Source organism: Theropithecus gelada, chromosome 12 (genome assembly GCF_003255815.1).
Source record: "Theropithecus gelada isolate Dixy chromosome 12, Tgel_1.0, whole genome shotgun sequence".
Taxonomy (NCBI): Eukaryota; Metazoa; Chordata; class Mammalia; order Primates; family Cercopithecidae; genus Theropithecus; species Theropithecus gelada.
The window spans coordinates 12,960,444-12,975,990 of record NC_037680.1 but is presented as its reverse complement, the minus strand read 5'-3'; the positions used below and the strand labels follow the sequence as shown (position 1 = coordinate 12,975,990).

Sequence of the window (15,547 nt, the reverse complement as noted above, 5' to 3'; positions counted from 1 at the left end):
TCAGATTTGAGAAATTCATCCTAAAGAGAGAAGACAGGCTGGGCACAATGGCTAACGCCTATAATCCCAGCACTTTGGGAGGCTAAGGATGGCAGATCACGAGGTCTGGAGATCGAGACCATCCTGGCTAACATGGTGAAACCCCACCTCTACTAAAATACAAAAAAATTAGTCGGGCGTGGTGGCGGGCGCCTGTAGTCCCAGCTACTCAGGAAGCTGAGACAGGAGAATTGCTTGAACCTGGGAGGCGGAGGTTGCAGTAGCCGAGATCGCACCACTGCGCTCCAGCCTGTGTGACAGAGTGAGACTCTGTCTCAAAAAAATAAAAATAAAATAAAAACAAAAATAAACAAAAGAGTGAAGGCAAGTGTGTAAAGATATGTAATCAAAGTTTTCAAATATAGTGTGATTATAATAGCAAAATATTGAGACAACCTATCAGTTGGGGACTATCTAAGTCATGGTGACATATCCGTGAAATACAAGGCCATACATGACACCATAAAAAATGATGAAACTCTGTATTTGTTGACATGGAAAGATGTCTTCTCTATGCTGTTGAGGAGGAAAGGCATGTTAGAGAATAACATGTATAGTTTGATATTGTGTGTGTGCGTGTGTGTGTGTGTGTGTTTAAGGGTCACAAATTCAATTACCTACAGGGACCAGGCAGGCAATGTAAAAAAATGAAGTAGGCCTATTTGTAAACAACGAAGAATAGTAGGGACTGTTGTAGACTGGAGAGCTCATGATCTAACTAGAGGGATTTAAATAAAAAACAGAAAAAAAAAAACAGTGCCCAAACTAAACTTGCCTACAAAAGTAGAATTTGGTTCCTAAACCATCATATGACTAGAGTGATGGCTGGAAGGATGTTATGAACTGAATCCTATTCCTTCAAAATTCATATGCTGAAGCCCTAATGCCAAATGTGACTGTATTTGCAGAAAGGACCTCTAAGGAGGTAATTAAGGTTACATGAGGTCATAAAGTGGGGCCTCAATCCAATAGGACTGGTGTACTGATGTCCTTGTAAGAAAAGGAGGAGAGACCAAAGGCCATGTGAGGAAGGTGGCCATGTGCAAACTAGGAAGAGAGCCCTCACTAGAAACCAACCCTGCCAGCACCTTGATCTTGGACTTCTAGCCTCCAGGACTGTGAGAAAATTAATTTCTGTTTTCTTACAGTCATGCAATTTGTGGTATTTTGTTATGACAGCCTGAGATGACTAATAAAAATAGGGTCTTACCACCATGTGCGAAACACACTTTCAGTTTAGGAAACTTCTCAAACACTCCACCCATGATCATGGAGCAAATGGCTATGGTGGTCTCTGCTGGCATTCCTGGAGAGGAAATAGTTGCAAGTCTCAGGGATGACCAAGAAGAAGTTCAGTGACGTTAGTGGCTGGGGAATTGTCAGTGCAAAGAAACTTGAGGCCCCTGTACCCTGGCATGGTTTGGCTGTATTATAGGGCATTACTTTGGCAAGGAGAACCACGTGAAACTTCCTACTTGCCACTTGAAGGGAGAGTCATCTAATGGCTAGAGAGGTCGAGGAGCCAGAGGACTTGGCATTTGCCTTAATTCCCCCAACTTCAGTTTGGGATGCAGTGGGACAGGTGGAGTGTGCCAAGTCCGAGCTGAACCCTAGCTCCTCCAGTTTTCTGCCTCCTGGCCTCTGGAGGCCAGTTATTTAATGGCTCTGAGCCCACATTTCATCTGTAAGATGACATCTGTGTTGCCCATTTTGCAAGACTGTTGTGGAGCATTGCAAATAATGATGTCAGCCAAGTTCCTGGACAGAATTTCACAATGGAGGTGCTCAACAAAAGTATTAGTTGCTTCTCTCTCAATTTCCTCATCTGTAAAATGGTGAGTTCCTGCCAGCGAGTTGTTTTGAGGATTGGCAGACAGCACCTGGCATTTAGTAAGGGCTCACTAAATATTAACTATCATTATGATCATTGCTGCCAAATCTTTGCTGCCTCTTGTAGCTGAGGTTGAAAATAACTGGATTAAAATGAATTATTTCAAGTGCTTTGTGCTGCTAGGAGAAGCAGCTGGTCCATGTCTAATGCCTTCACCCCGAGGAGCCAGTCCAAGCTACATTGCCATTGACTGCTTTTCAGACCATGACTCAGAAATCCGACCGCTCCACAGCTGTGCCCTGCACCTTCTGGGGAAGCCTGACTCTGTAGGCTGCGGAGCTAGGCTTCAGAGGATGCTCATTCTGCCTGGGGCTGGTCACTGCTTCACAGGCAGAGACACCCCTGGCACCCAGCTGCCTGGGAATTCTGGAAGCATGATAGATTTGTACCCATCTGGGAATAATTTGTGGGCAGAGCTTCCTGGAGGCAGAGAGATGGATGACATCACTTTCTTCTAGTTCTGTGACTCTACTTTCTCATAATTACTTGAACGATAACCCCACAATCCATTCTCCATACAGCAGTCAGAGTTACATTCCTAGTGTGAATTGGATCATGATGCTTCTCTGCTGGGGATCCTCCAATCCACTAATGACCACCTTTGCATCCAGAATAAAATTCCAAAATTAGCCTGTTTTCTTGTGATATATATACTTGTTTATAATCTCTTTCCTCTAACCAGAATGTAAGCTCCATGAAAGCAGAGGTTTTGTTCATGTCTGTATCCCCAGTGCCTGGGACAGGGCCTGGCATGCTAGAAGGAATCAATGTATTTGTGTTGCATAAATGGATGATGAAATGACTCTATATGCAGATGCTCTCCTGTTGCAATATAAATAAGTTTATGGGCCGGGTGTGGTGACTCACATCTGTAATCCCAGCACTTTGGGAGGCCAAGGTGGGCAGATCACTTGAGGTCAGGAGTTTGAGAACAGCCTGGCCAACATGGTGAAACCCCGTCTCTACTAAAAATATAAAAATTAGCTGAGCGTGGTGGCATGCACTTGTAATCTCAGCTACTTGGGAGGCTGAGGCAGGAGAATCACTTGAACCTGGGAGGCAGAGGTTGCAGTGAGCTGAGATCACACCACTGCACTCCAGCCTGGGTGACAGAGTGAGACTTGGTCTCTAAATAAATAAAGAAGCTTGTGGGACTTGTCAAAGTTTTGTGAATAAGGGTGACATTTTTCTTTGAAGCTTGATGGCACTGGGCATCTTGGGTTATCTCATCCTATTAATTATTGCCCAAGAATTTGGTGGGGAATGAGTAGGAAGCCTCCTTACTAAATACTTTGGTTTCCAACAGCAATCACAGGAATATAAAAACATCAGAGCAGAAAGAGACCTTTGGAGGAATCCAGACCAGCATTCTGATTTTACGGATGAGGGATTGCGGCCTATGGAGTTAAAGTGGTTTACTACAAGCAATACAGTGAAATAGAGACTTAAGTTGGAACTAAAATCCCATTTTTTTGACTTCCAATATATTGCCCCATTTAATTCTTCATGGTGATTGCTATTTTGATTACTTAATGATTACTAATTGTACTAGTTGGGCTGAGGAGAGAAAGAACAATGGTCTCCTTAAAGAAAATCCGGTGCAGTGGTTCACACCTGTAATCCTAGCACTTTGGGAGGCAGAGGTGGGTGGATCACTTGAGGCCAAGAATTTGAGACCAGCCTGGCCAAGATGGTGAAACCTTGTTTCTACTGAAAATACAAAGATTAGCTGGGCATGGCATTGCACCCCTGTAATCCCAGCTATTTGGGAGGCTGAGGCAGGAGAATTGTTTGAACCCGGGAGGCGGAGGTTGCAGTGAGCTGAGATTGCACCACTGTACTCCAGTCTGGGTGACAGAGTGAGAACTTGTCTCAAAAAACAAAACAAAACAACAAAAAAAACCCCCAACACTTTTCATTTGGGGACCAAGTTTTCATTGGGTTTGTAGATGAGCTCTATTTTTCACCTATAGCTCCAGAATTTTACATCTGTTCTCTATCTCTTCTTATCATAACTGATAATGAGAGACTGGATAGAGCAAATGGAGTTTTCTCCTCTACCCTTTTGTGGAACTATGGATAGTGCAGGAGGCAAAGGGCAGAAGAGCAGATAACAGGAAAATTACAAGCCTGGGCCATCTTTTATATAAGATTTCAGATCTTTGGGTGGTGGAAGTTGACCTTCTACCTTTAATTCTAGGATTCTCGTTTGTATGAACTGATGCTATTATCATCTTCCAAAAAATCTACTAGACAGGCATGGTTACATTTTTTGAAGCCTCTTTGGGAGTCTGTGTAGCAAGACTGGCTTTGGAGTCAGATATATCTGTGTAAATTACATTTTCATGTATTAACTGTGTGATTTGGACAACTTACCTAAACACTCCAAGCCTCAGTTTCTCCATCTGTAAAATGATCATTGTAATGTCAACTTTATAGATTAAATATATGATTTATTTATGATGGTATTGGATATGTTTAAAATTAAATGAGGTAATGTATATATATATAGCACTAATCCAAGTAAGAGCTCAGTAAGTGATAGCTGCTGTTACTCATAATCCTGTTAATTATTCATACTTTCCCTATTTGACCTAATAGGTTTCCATGGATGATTGGAAAAACCCAAGAGTTGGTCCTCTGTTCCAGACCCCACACAGACACAAACCTACGAGCCAAGGGAGCCAGTATTTGGCCATTCGTCCATCCATCTGCATGTCCCAGGGATGCACGAACAGAGAACACTTCAGCCTTTCAGCTGCCTTCAAAGAAGCAATGAGAGAGAGAGAGAGAGAGAGAGAGGGTTACTTTGATGAGTGGGCAGATACCAGGTACTGTTTTGGAGAAACTGCTTTTCTTTGAGTCTATATTGGTCTGTAAAAATAAATTAAAATGCTTTTGAAGTTGTTTTATGATCTATTTAAAAGAGATACTGACAAACTTCTCCTGCTTGGAAAATAAAAGGGACACTTAGAATTAACAAAGGGGGCTGGTAGACTTACCACTGAGGTCGATGAACTTAATATATCATCTGGTAAAACAAGTGTCCGGAAATATCCATTATTCAGATGTTTTGGCTGAGAGCAAAATGCTCAAGGACGAATCCCACACCTGAAATGTAGGGGAAAATTTCCCCTACATTTGGCTCCTTCTGGCTCCTACTTGGTCTACTCTTTTGGAAGGATTGCTGAGATTGTATCCTTGGAGTCAGGGCGAGAGTGCCCCCTCCTTTTCCCCACTTGGAAACTAGAGTTTGTGGAAAGTGAGGAAGTGATGTGCTGGAACCAGAGGCTCAGTGCTGGGCTGGGGCTGGCTGGCCTGACCCAAGCCACCTGACTACTCAGAGCCCAGCGCTGGGTGGAATCCCTGGGGTCTGTAGGCACTCTTCCCACCTCAGGAGCCCAGCTGAGTCTCTGAACAGTCAGCTGTGAGTGAGATGACCTCAGAAAGGGAAGAGGTCAATGCCTTAGCCAGACAGGCACTGAGATGAATGTCATGGGCATGCTCCGGGGCCTTCTGAGAAATGGAAATACCATCTGGATGGAATGACCTTTATTCAACAAAAAGTTTAATTAAAAGAAGTCCCCTCAACAGGCATTGAATATTAGCACTCATCAAGATTCAAAAGAGATTTCCCTTAGAATAATTCCTCACTATGTATATTGAGGCTCTGGAGTGACTCCTCCTACCCTCATACATAAATGTTTGTGCTAACCAGGCTGATGCAATGTGACTTGTGTACATAAGCATTTTTAAAACAGAAAACCAATTCTGGGACAACAGGGGATTCTGGTAAGTTGAAGAAAGGACTTTTAATTCAACAGGTCCTGGGGAGCAGAAGAGATATAAGCCTTTTAAAGAGAGAGAAGCTAATTGGTTTCTGATCATAGATGCAGGTTGGAAAGAAAATACTGACTTCTTGGGATGGTTTGAATTTGGCAAAGGTGCATGGTCATGGTATCTCTGTGGGATTTGACTCCTCATTTGGATACAGCTTTATTCTGTGTGCCTCTGGTGGTTCTTTTCTTTTTAAAATTTTTCCTTTTTATTTTTTGTAAACTCTTATGTTCAGAGTACATGTGCAGGTTTGTTATAAAGGTAAATTGCATGTCACAGGGGCTTCGCATACAGATTATTTTATCACCCAGGTAATAACCATTGTACCCAATAGGTAGATTCTTGATCCTCACCCTCATCCCACCCTCATTTCTGTTCAATTCAAATTAACATATTGTTGATCTCCTTCTGTATATGGGGTTTGTAGAGAATAGAAAAAGAAATTATACTCTCACAATTACAATTAACATTGAGAACTTATGTGCCCAAGCTGTTATAAGAATTTTATAATTATTAACTAGTTTAATTTTTTTATGAGATGCATACTTTTACTACCCTCATTTTATGGAGAAGAAAACTAAGGCAGATAGAGGCTAACTTACTCAGGCCTTGTGGCTGATAGATGGTGGAGCTGGGCAGTTGGCACTGCAATTCTGTCTGCCTTATACCAGTGACAAAGTTGTTTTTGTGCCTGAAAACTGACCTGAGCATGTATGATTGGGTTTACTCACTAAAAAGGGGGGTCTAGGAGATAAAGGGGACAGTTAGACCTTTGGAGTGCCAGGATCACCTTGAAATGACAAAGCCAACCTCGCTTATGAAAATTCATTTCAACACATTATTGACACAAACTAGAGAGCAGAGAGGCAGGCAAACCTTGCTAACCAAACAAATATGCTGCCACCCCCAGGACATCGTGAGCCACCTGGGGACAGCATGTGCTCCTGAATCCCCTCAGAGACTGGATGTCCCCAAAACAGCCCAGTTAGAATGATTGATGGGTCGAGCTAGTCACGCAAATGAAAATATCCATGTGGACCCCGACCGGCTGCTGTTGCTTCCTAAGCCCCTTAGTAATTCATAAACCCAAATCCAATGAATGCCAACATGACTTGCAGCTGAAGTCTCGCTCACTCTGTGCTGAAACAACTTGGATGCATAAGTAAATAAATCCTCTTTCAAAGCTCATTAAAGTTTCTAGAAAACATTCGCTACATCAGCTAAGCCACTGCAGCCAGTGAGCTTCAGGGAGTTCAGTATTTTGAGGAACATTAAATCTTTCAAGTCATTAGGAGGCAATTTAACAGGCAATCCCCTGACTGGTGGGCAGTTGCCATAGATACAAACATGGAAAATTTTTTGCCGGTAGTTAGACCTCAATAAATACTAAATGAGTAAATGATCAGTAATCACAGTGCCTGGTGAGTCCACAAACATCTATGTAAGTCATTATTAAAGATTTTGCATTTATAATGAAAATAATAGAAAGCAATATTATTATAATTCTAGGAGGGAAATAAAAAATTTAAAAAATGCAATTGAGTAGAGTTATGCATCGTGAATCCTGGTACTGAGATGAGAAGATTTGGTTATAGAAAGAATTGAAAGTGGAGGAGGAAGAAGAAGACTGATGGAGATGACTGTGGAACTATGGATACTTGAAGTTGGATATTTCAGAAATGAATGGCACTGAATTTTTGATCATACATTTTACCATGAAATATTTTAAGTGTAGAAAGTGTAAACAATAACACAATGAGCATCCATATACCCACCACCTAGTTTCATCAAATGTTAACATTTTCATGGTATTATTTTTTATTAGGTATTTTAAAGTACATTTTCAAAATATATGACTTAAAAAATATCTTAATTACAGGTTGGTTAAATAAATCAAAACATAGCCATATATTGGAATATTCTGCAATTATTTAAAAATCATGCATTAAAAGAATTTTCACTTACGTTGGAAATTTTTAATTAGCATACAAAATCACATGTGTAACAGAATTTCAGTTTCATGAAAATATAGATATATGTATATCAAAAAAGTAACTGTGTATGATAACAGTGGCTACTTATCTTTGGGAGGCTGGATTATGGGTAATGTTTATTTTCGTCTTTATACTTTTCTGTATTTTTGAAAAATGTTAAGTATTTTTTTTTTTCCAAAGCAGATTTTTTTTTTTTTTTTTTAGAGTGTTTTTTTTTTTTTTTTTTTTTTTTTTTTTTTTTTGAGACAGTGTCTATCTGTGTCGCCCAGGCTGGAGTGCAGTGGCGTGATCTTGGCTTACTGCAACCTCCATCTCTGGAGTTCAAGCAATTCTCCTACCTCAGCCTCCCAAGTAACTGGGATTACAGGTACCCGCCACCACGCCCAGCTAATTTTTGTATTTTTAGTAGAGACGGGGTTTCACTGTGTTGGCTAGGCTGGTCTCAAACTCCTGACCTCATGATCTGCCTGCCTCGGCCTCCTGAAATGCTGGGATTACAAGCATGAGCCATCGCGTTTGGCCGAGTCTGGCTCTGTTACCCAGACTAGAGTGCAGTGGCACAATCTTGGCTCACTGCAACCTCTGTCTCCTAGGTTGAAGATGTTGTCATGCCTCAGCCTCCCAAGTAGCTGGGATTACAGGGGTGTGGCACTACACCTGGCTAATTTTTTTGTATTTTTAGTAGAGATGGGGTTTTGCTATGTTGGTCAGGCTGGCCTCGAACTCCTGGCCTCAAGTGATCGGCCCACCTGGGCCTCCCGAAGTGCTGGGATTATAGGTGTGAGCTGCTGCACCCGGCCGAAATATATATATATTTGTATGTCATTAACACGATTCTTTTGCACAGTGGCTGTAAAGAGGGTATTTTGGCTTCCAAGTGAAAGATTAAAAGGAGGGCAAGGGGGATGGAAGGAAAAGAGATTTCACTGTGTTAACTCAGCGCTGGCCTAGGAACCATTCCACCAGTTCCTCTTTGGAATGGCCCACTCCTTTGCGGGGGCTATTTCTACACCTTCTACCTACATCTAACAAGTCATAGATGCCACTCTCCCCTCCCAGTGGGGTGACGCTTCCCCTCCTCCCCGCCAGCACCCAGCAGTGCCCCGGGCCCAGGCACTGGGCGGCTGGCATTGGCTGAGCAGCCCCGCTACTCACCGCATAGACAGGAAAGAGCTCCCGCGCATTCAGGTCCCACTCGTTGACGTGGGTGCCAATTTGGACCCCAGGAAAGCCCAGCTCTTTCACACAGCGCTCCATCTCCTGGACCGCCAGCTCAGGGGCCTGCATGGGCAACGTCCCCAGACCCACAAACCTCCTGGGGTAGCTCGCAACGGTGGTGGCAAGGTCGTTGTTTAAAAGCTGGCACAGGTTTAAAGTGTCCTCAGGTTTGGCCTGGTGGAGACAGGAAAGGGAAAACCGCATTGTTGAAAACCTACTTCTTTTAGACATTTACTCTGAACAGTGCCTCCTTGTGGCTATAATATTTGTCATTTTCAAATGACAAATTTTGATGAGCTTTACCACATCAGAAAACAGAGGCACAGATTGGAAAGGTGCTGGCCACAGAAGACCCAGAAGCCAATCTTTGTAAAGCAAAGAAAACAGAAGGTATATTGCTGATTCATTGGAAAAATTGAGGCCAGAATCAGAAGGGAAGGACACAATTACTGGGCCTGGTATCCCAACACTAGAGATGGAATGAGCATGGGCCACCTCCGACTGCAGAAAGATCTTAATGCCCCCCTACCTCCCAGGAGGTCAGGCCTGGCCAAGGGTCCCAGGCCACCATCAAGGCACCTCCTTATCATGCCTCGTTGGGGGCAGCCAGGCTGGCTCACTGACTTGTCCTGCTGCCTGCCTGTTCTCCTGTCTGTCCTTCTTGTTGGCTGTGACATTCAGGGCTGTCCTTGGCAAAATGCTGAGGCAGATGAAGTTTCCCTAATGCTCGCTTCTTCACTGTTTTCTTTCCTCTGTCACCCCACTGCCCACTGCCAGCCTCAGTTGTCTAATCAGAGTGGTAACCAATCTGATAAATTCAGGCATATTGAGGTCTCAGGGCACTTTTAAGTAGTGAATGCAATCGCAGGAACAGGCAAAGACTGAGTCACTCACTAATACTGGATTTGTGAACACAGATCACGGAAGTATGTATAAACAGGTGGTGTTTCCACTGCTCCTTAAATCATGAGAGTGAGTATCTGTTTGGATGAGCAGGGACTTAGCACGCTCCCGGCTATGTACAAAAATTTTCCTCCACAGGCTGGAAATCATGCCTGAAACTTTTAGTGCTTGAGATTTATTCACTTGGGAAAGGGCATCCAACCTCAGGATTCCCCTTCTGAATTCTGTTTTTCCCTTGGAGAGCTGATATATTAGGTCATGATTATTATTCCTACCTCAAAATCATTCTCATCTCAGAAGATATTGGCTTGTCAGTTCCCCAGCAAGGCACTGCAGGAATGAGTCATCAGACAGGTAAGTTCTGGTGGAGAATAAAGCTGACCTAGAACCACCGTACGGTGGAACTATAATGCAAGTCACATAGCAACACGTGACTACTGGCTACTGTACTGGAGTGAAGACACGGCTAAGAAGACAGGCCTGAGAGGGGACCCTGCTGATCTCTGAAGGGGAGGACAGTTAGTTGTTGGGGGTGGTCAGTGGTACTGGCGTCCAGACTTGAGGCATCTGTTCACTTTTTGGGAGCTCAGCACGAACCTTCAACACCAAGGAGATGGCTTGAGGTTTCACACTCACCCAGTAGCTAAACATGACAGGAACTGTGGAAAGGGCTTGCACTGTTACTCCTAGACATGGACACAAAGAAGGGCAAAACTGGTGAGAAGAATGGCCTGGACACTCCTTCCTTTCCCAAGGCCCAGTGGCAGCCGGCTTCCACCCTAAACTCCTGCTGTCCCTCCCTGCATCTCTCTCAGTCCCATCCCTAGACCCCCCTCAGCCCCTAGCCCCAGATTCCAGGGAGGTAAGTAAAGGTTGGATACAAATGAGATCATTGAAGGAAAACTAACTGACCCCATTTCTGAAGAGTTATTTCTCCCCTCCTTCCTGTGAAATTTTATTTAAGCAAGACGTTTTCAGGCTTTCCATCTTAGGGTACGCACAACAGAGCATGTCTCTCAGCCACCTTCCCTGCCCCTTTAATTCAGCTCCCAAGTGATCCTAGAAGGAGTCCCATGGTCTGAAATACCCAGAATGGGACCCTGAGTTTGACTCCAGCATTCACGATGCCAAGCATCTTTTGTCTTCAAGAGGGCCTACTTCCTAGGGTTGTTGTAGGGATTAAATGAGTTAATACATGTTAGGTTCTTAGAATAGTGCCTGGCACAAAGTAAATACTCAGTGAGGGTTGGTCATGACTGTTCTCTTAAGGACAGCCAAGGAATGAAACACACAACAAAAACCAAAGATGACACACACACGTTGTTTACCATGCAGCCATAAGCTGTGGTTTCTGACACCAGTCATTCAAGTCTCATGCTCATTAGTTTTCTCCTTGAAAAGGCAGGCCCTTGCTGCAGCTTCCTATTTACTACAAAACCTTGCTCTTTGCTGTAGGTTAGGGAAGCATGTTCTTTCTCCAGCTCTCCTCCCACTCCAATATACTTTTAGAGGGATATATGCTATATTCTGTGGAGTACTCCACAGAGGTGCTGCAGGGTTTCTGCCAAGTTCAATTTAAATGCCATTTAAATATATTTTTAATTAAAAAGAGTTTTTTTAGAGACAGGGTCTTGCTCCACCACTGGGCTGGAGTGTAGTGGTGCAATCACAGCTCACTGCAGCCTCAAACTCTTGGGCTCAAGTGATCCTCCCACCTCAGCCTCCTGAGTAGCTGGGATCACAGGTACATGCCACCACGCCTAGATAATTTGTGTGTGTGTGTGTGTGTGTGTGTGTGTGTGTGTGTGTGGAGACAGGGTCTCACTGTGTTTCCCAGACTGATCTTGAACTCCTGGGCTCAAGTGATCTTCCTGACGTGGCCTCCTAACATGCTGGGATTATAGGCATGACCTACCACACCTGAGTCTATTTTTAATTGTTAAAAAATATGTAAAGCAAAACCTGGACAAAAGTATCTACAACAAATTCCAACATGCCGGAGACTACCTACTCATTTTAGGCTGACAGTTTGATTCCTTTTCTGCAGACCTTGGAATAAAATGTCTCCTGCCATCTCTTTGTATATTTGAACTCCTTATAATTTGTCTTTGATTAGAAAGGTGGTAGTGCTAAACTGCTCTTTTATTTGTGTGTTTGAATTATTTCTTTTCTGGTTGAAATCTTCCACCAATGTAAACATTTAGTTCTGACAATGTCAGTGGTGGTCAGTTCCCCATCACAGCCCATGGACACAGCCCACATGTGTCTGGAAGGCTCAGGCATTTTCTTAGAGCATGTTCTCAGGTGGCACAGTCAGCCAGGCAGTCACGGTGAAGCATAATATGGCCATCATGTCATACTTTAGATAGACTTGGAAATTTCATTTTGTTTTGTTTTGAGAAAAGTCTCACTTTGTTGCCCAGGCTGGAGTGCAGTGGCGTGATGTCGGCTCACTGCAACCTCCACCTCCCAGGTTCAAGCAATTCTTATGCCTTAGTCTCCTGAGCATCTGGGATTACAGGCATGTGCCAGCATACCTGGCTAATTTTTGTATGTTTAGTAGAAATAGGGTTTTGCCATGTTGACCAGGCTGATCTCGAACTCCTGACCTCAGGTGATTCACCCGCTTCAGCCTCCCAAAATATTGGGGTTACAGGTGTGAGCCAATGTGCCTTGTCTGAAATTCTTTTAAATTGTGAGGACTTGTTTGATTTTTAGATATAAGGTAAAAAGTGCAAGATGTTCTTAGAGCTTTTTAGCAATTCACCTTTGAAACAAACACTTCCTAATTCTCTTCTTTCAAATTTCTGGATTGATTTTATTGTAGTGTATTCTGAGATTACACAATAAACTATTTTTAACTGCTTCCATTTCCAACTCTGAGGTGTCAGTGGGAATGTTCTGTGTATGGGTGCACCGAGACAAACTACAGAAAGAAATTGGATCTTAAGTCTTACTAAGCAGGCAATTGTCATTCTTAGTTTGTGATTTCCAATTTTTACTATTTTAATTGATTTTATAATACGTAAATACTATACATTTGAACTAATTTTTAAAAATAATAAAATGCCATTTTTGTCTTTTTCGTGATATAACATTCTATTTTAAAACAGGGTATAACTCATATAAAACATTTCTAATCCACACTCTAAAAACATTGTTGTGGAAGGCCCTGTCTCTCCCACAGTGAAGCTGGAACAGCCTGTCCTGGCAGAGAAAAGGGGGTCAGAAGTTACCATCACATAAAGTTGTCAGCAAACTTTAAGGGCAGACATTGCTTTTACGTCAGATGCTAACATTGGTAGCATTTCTCGTCGTACCTTTTTGATCCATTTCTCTAATACGAACTTCTGGATCCCAGCAATTCTCTCGCACCACTCTGAAGACCTTCCCATCTTTCAACAACTTTGCTTCTCCCTGGGGCAGAAAACCCACATTACTAAAATGCGACCTAAGCCCACTTGGACTAGTCTTTCCTCATGTGCTTCAGAACCTGTTTCTTCCCTGATATTTGAAAAGATTTGTACTTAATCCTTGTGGAAGTAGAACTCAGTAATTTAACAAAAATCAGCTTTCCTTCCTCATGCTTTTCTTTGGCCTGGAGTTGAAGGGGTGTGCTCTGTGGGTGTCAGTGGCTGGACACAGAGATAGCAAGGTTGAGGTTATCTTTCTTTGGGCTGCATGACTGAGAATGGCTGATCACCTTGCTGATCTGAACCCTTGGCTACTAGATACAAGAGGATGGCCCGGCGTCTGGAAAATGGTAGTTCTATAACATTTAGAATTGAAAAGAACCTTTGAGATAGACCACCTAGTCCAACCCTCTCATTTTATGGAGAAGCAATGTATGGATAATGGGAGTATATGATCTGTCAAACAGAGCAGGGCCCACTAGTGTCAACACCTGTGGGAGGAGGTGGGCAAAGAAGTCAGTCTGGTAGCATGCACAAAATTTGGTACTGAGCTACTTCTTCCACCAGGCGTCATGCTTGCCTGGGTACTCTGCAATAATTTTTATACATTTTAAATGACAAAAATGGCATATATTTATGCTGTACAACATTATCTTTTGATATATGTGTGCATTGTGGAATGGCTAAATCAAGCTAATGAACATGCCCGTTACTTCACATACTTATATTTTTTTGAGGTGATGACACTTAAAATCTATTCTTTTAGCAATTTTCAGGTATACAATACATTATTGTTAAACTATAGTTACCATATTGTGCAATAGATATGAACTTATTCGTCCTGTCTAACTGAAATTTCATATCCTCTGACCTTCTCAATTTCTCCCCAGCCCTTCAGCCCATGGTAACCACCATTTCGCTTGATGCTTCTGTGAGTTAGACTTTTTCAGATTCCACATATAAGTGCAGTATTTGTCTTTCTATGTCTGGCTTATTTCACTTAATATCATGTCCTTCAGTGTTACTCATGTTGTTGTAAATGACAGAATTTCCTTTTTATAAAGGTTCAATAGTATTCCATTATGTATATATGCCACATTTTCCTTATCCATTCATCCACTGATGGACACTTAGATTGATTCCATATCTTGGCTATTTTGAATGATGCTGCATTGAACATGGGAATGCAGATACCTCTTCAACATACTGGTTTCATTTCCTTTGCGTATAGAGCCAGAAGTAGAATTGCTGGATCATATAGTATTTCTATTTTTAATTTTTTTCAGGAAAACATATGATCATATCAATAGATACAGGAAAAAAATGACATATTTGTGTGTCCTTTTATGACTTTAAAAAACCTCAATAAATTAGGTGTAGAAGGAATAAAGCTGTGGGATTGCCGTACATGAACTTTCTTGTTTATCAACACAATAAAGTCTATGTATGGCAATCCCACAGCTAACATCATACTCAGTGGTGAAAATGATGAAAAGTTGAAAACTTTTTCTCTAAGATCAGGAACATGACAAGGGGGCTCACCTTTGCCACTTCTACTCAACATCATAAAGGAAGTTCTAGCCAGAGCAATTAAGTAAGAAAAATAAATAAAAATCATCTAAATCAGAATGAAAGAAGTTAAATTGTTTCTGTTTGCAGACAACGTGGTTTTATATATAGAAAACCCTAAATATTCCACCAAAAAACTGTTAAACTAATAAATTGGGTAAAGTTGCAGAATACAAAATTAATATTTAAAAGCCCATAGCATTTCTATATGCTAACAGTCTGCAAAAGATATCAGGCAATCCCATTATTTATTTATTTATTTCTCAAGACAGAGTCTTGTTCTGTTGCCCAGACTGGAGTGCAGTGGTATGATCTCGGCTCACTGCAGCCTCTGCCTCCCGGGTTCAAGCTATTCTCTTGCCTTGGCCTCCCAAGTAGCTGGGATTACAGACATGCGCCACCATGCCCGGCTAATTTTTGTGTCTTTAGTAGAGATGGGTTTCATCATGTTGGCCAGGCTATTCTTGAACTTCTGATCTCATGATCTGCCGGCCTCGGCCTCCCAAAGTGCTGGGATTATAGGCTTGAGCCACTGCTCCCAGCCTCAGGCAATCCCATTTAAAATAGTATTTAAAAATACTTAGGAATGAATCGAACCAAAAAGGTGAAAGATCTGAAAACTATAATACATTGATGAAAAAATTAAAGAAGACACAGACAAATGGAAAAACATGTTCATGGAT

The 15,547-nt window shown here is 42.2% G+C and overlaps 1 protein-coding gene across 2 annotated transcripts in view; it reads right to left on the bottom strand.

Annotated features, from left to right (window-relative positions):
- Positions 1 to 15,547, bottom strand: part of ACMSD (aminocarboxymuconate semialdehyde decarboxylase) — a 64,303-nt gene that overhangs the window by 30,977 nt on the left and 17,779 nt on the right. Inside the window, exons 3-7 of one of the 2 annotated variants that reach the window (XM_025404889.1) lie at positions 13,203 to 13,299; positions 10,519 to 10,568; positions 8,917 to 9,153; positions 4,599 to 4,692; positions 1,250 to 1,345 (exon numbers count right to left, since the gene is read on the bottom strand). In XM_025404889.1, coding sequence (XP_025260674.1) covers positions 1,250 to 1,345; positions 4,599 to 4,692; positions 8,917 to 9,153; positions 10,519 to 10,568; positions 13,203 to 13,299 — 574 coding nt within the window. The remainder of the gene's footprint in view (positions 1 to 1,249; positions 1,346 to 4,598; positions 4,693 to 8,916; positions 9,154 to 10,518; positions 10,569 to 13,202; positions 13,300 to 15,547) is intronic. The other variant, XM_025404890.1, reaches the window with a different exon arrangement.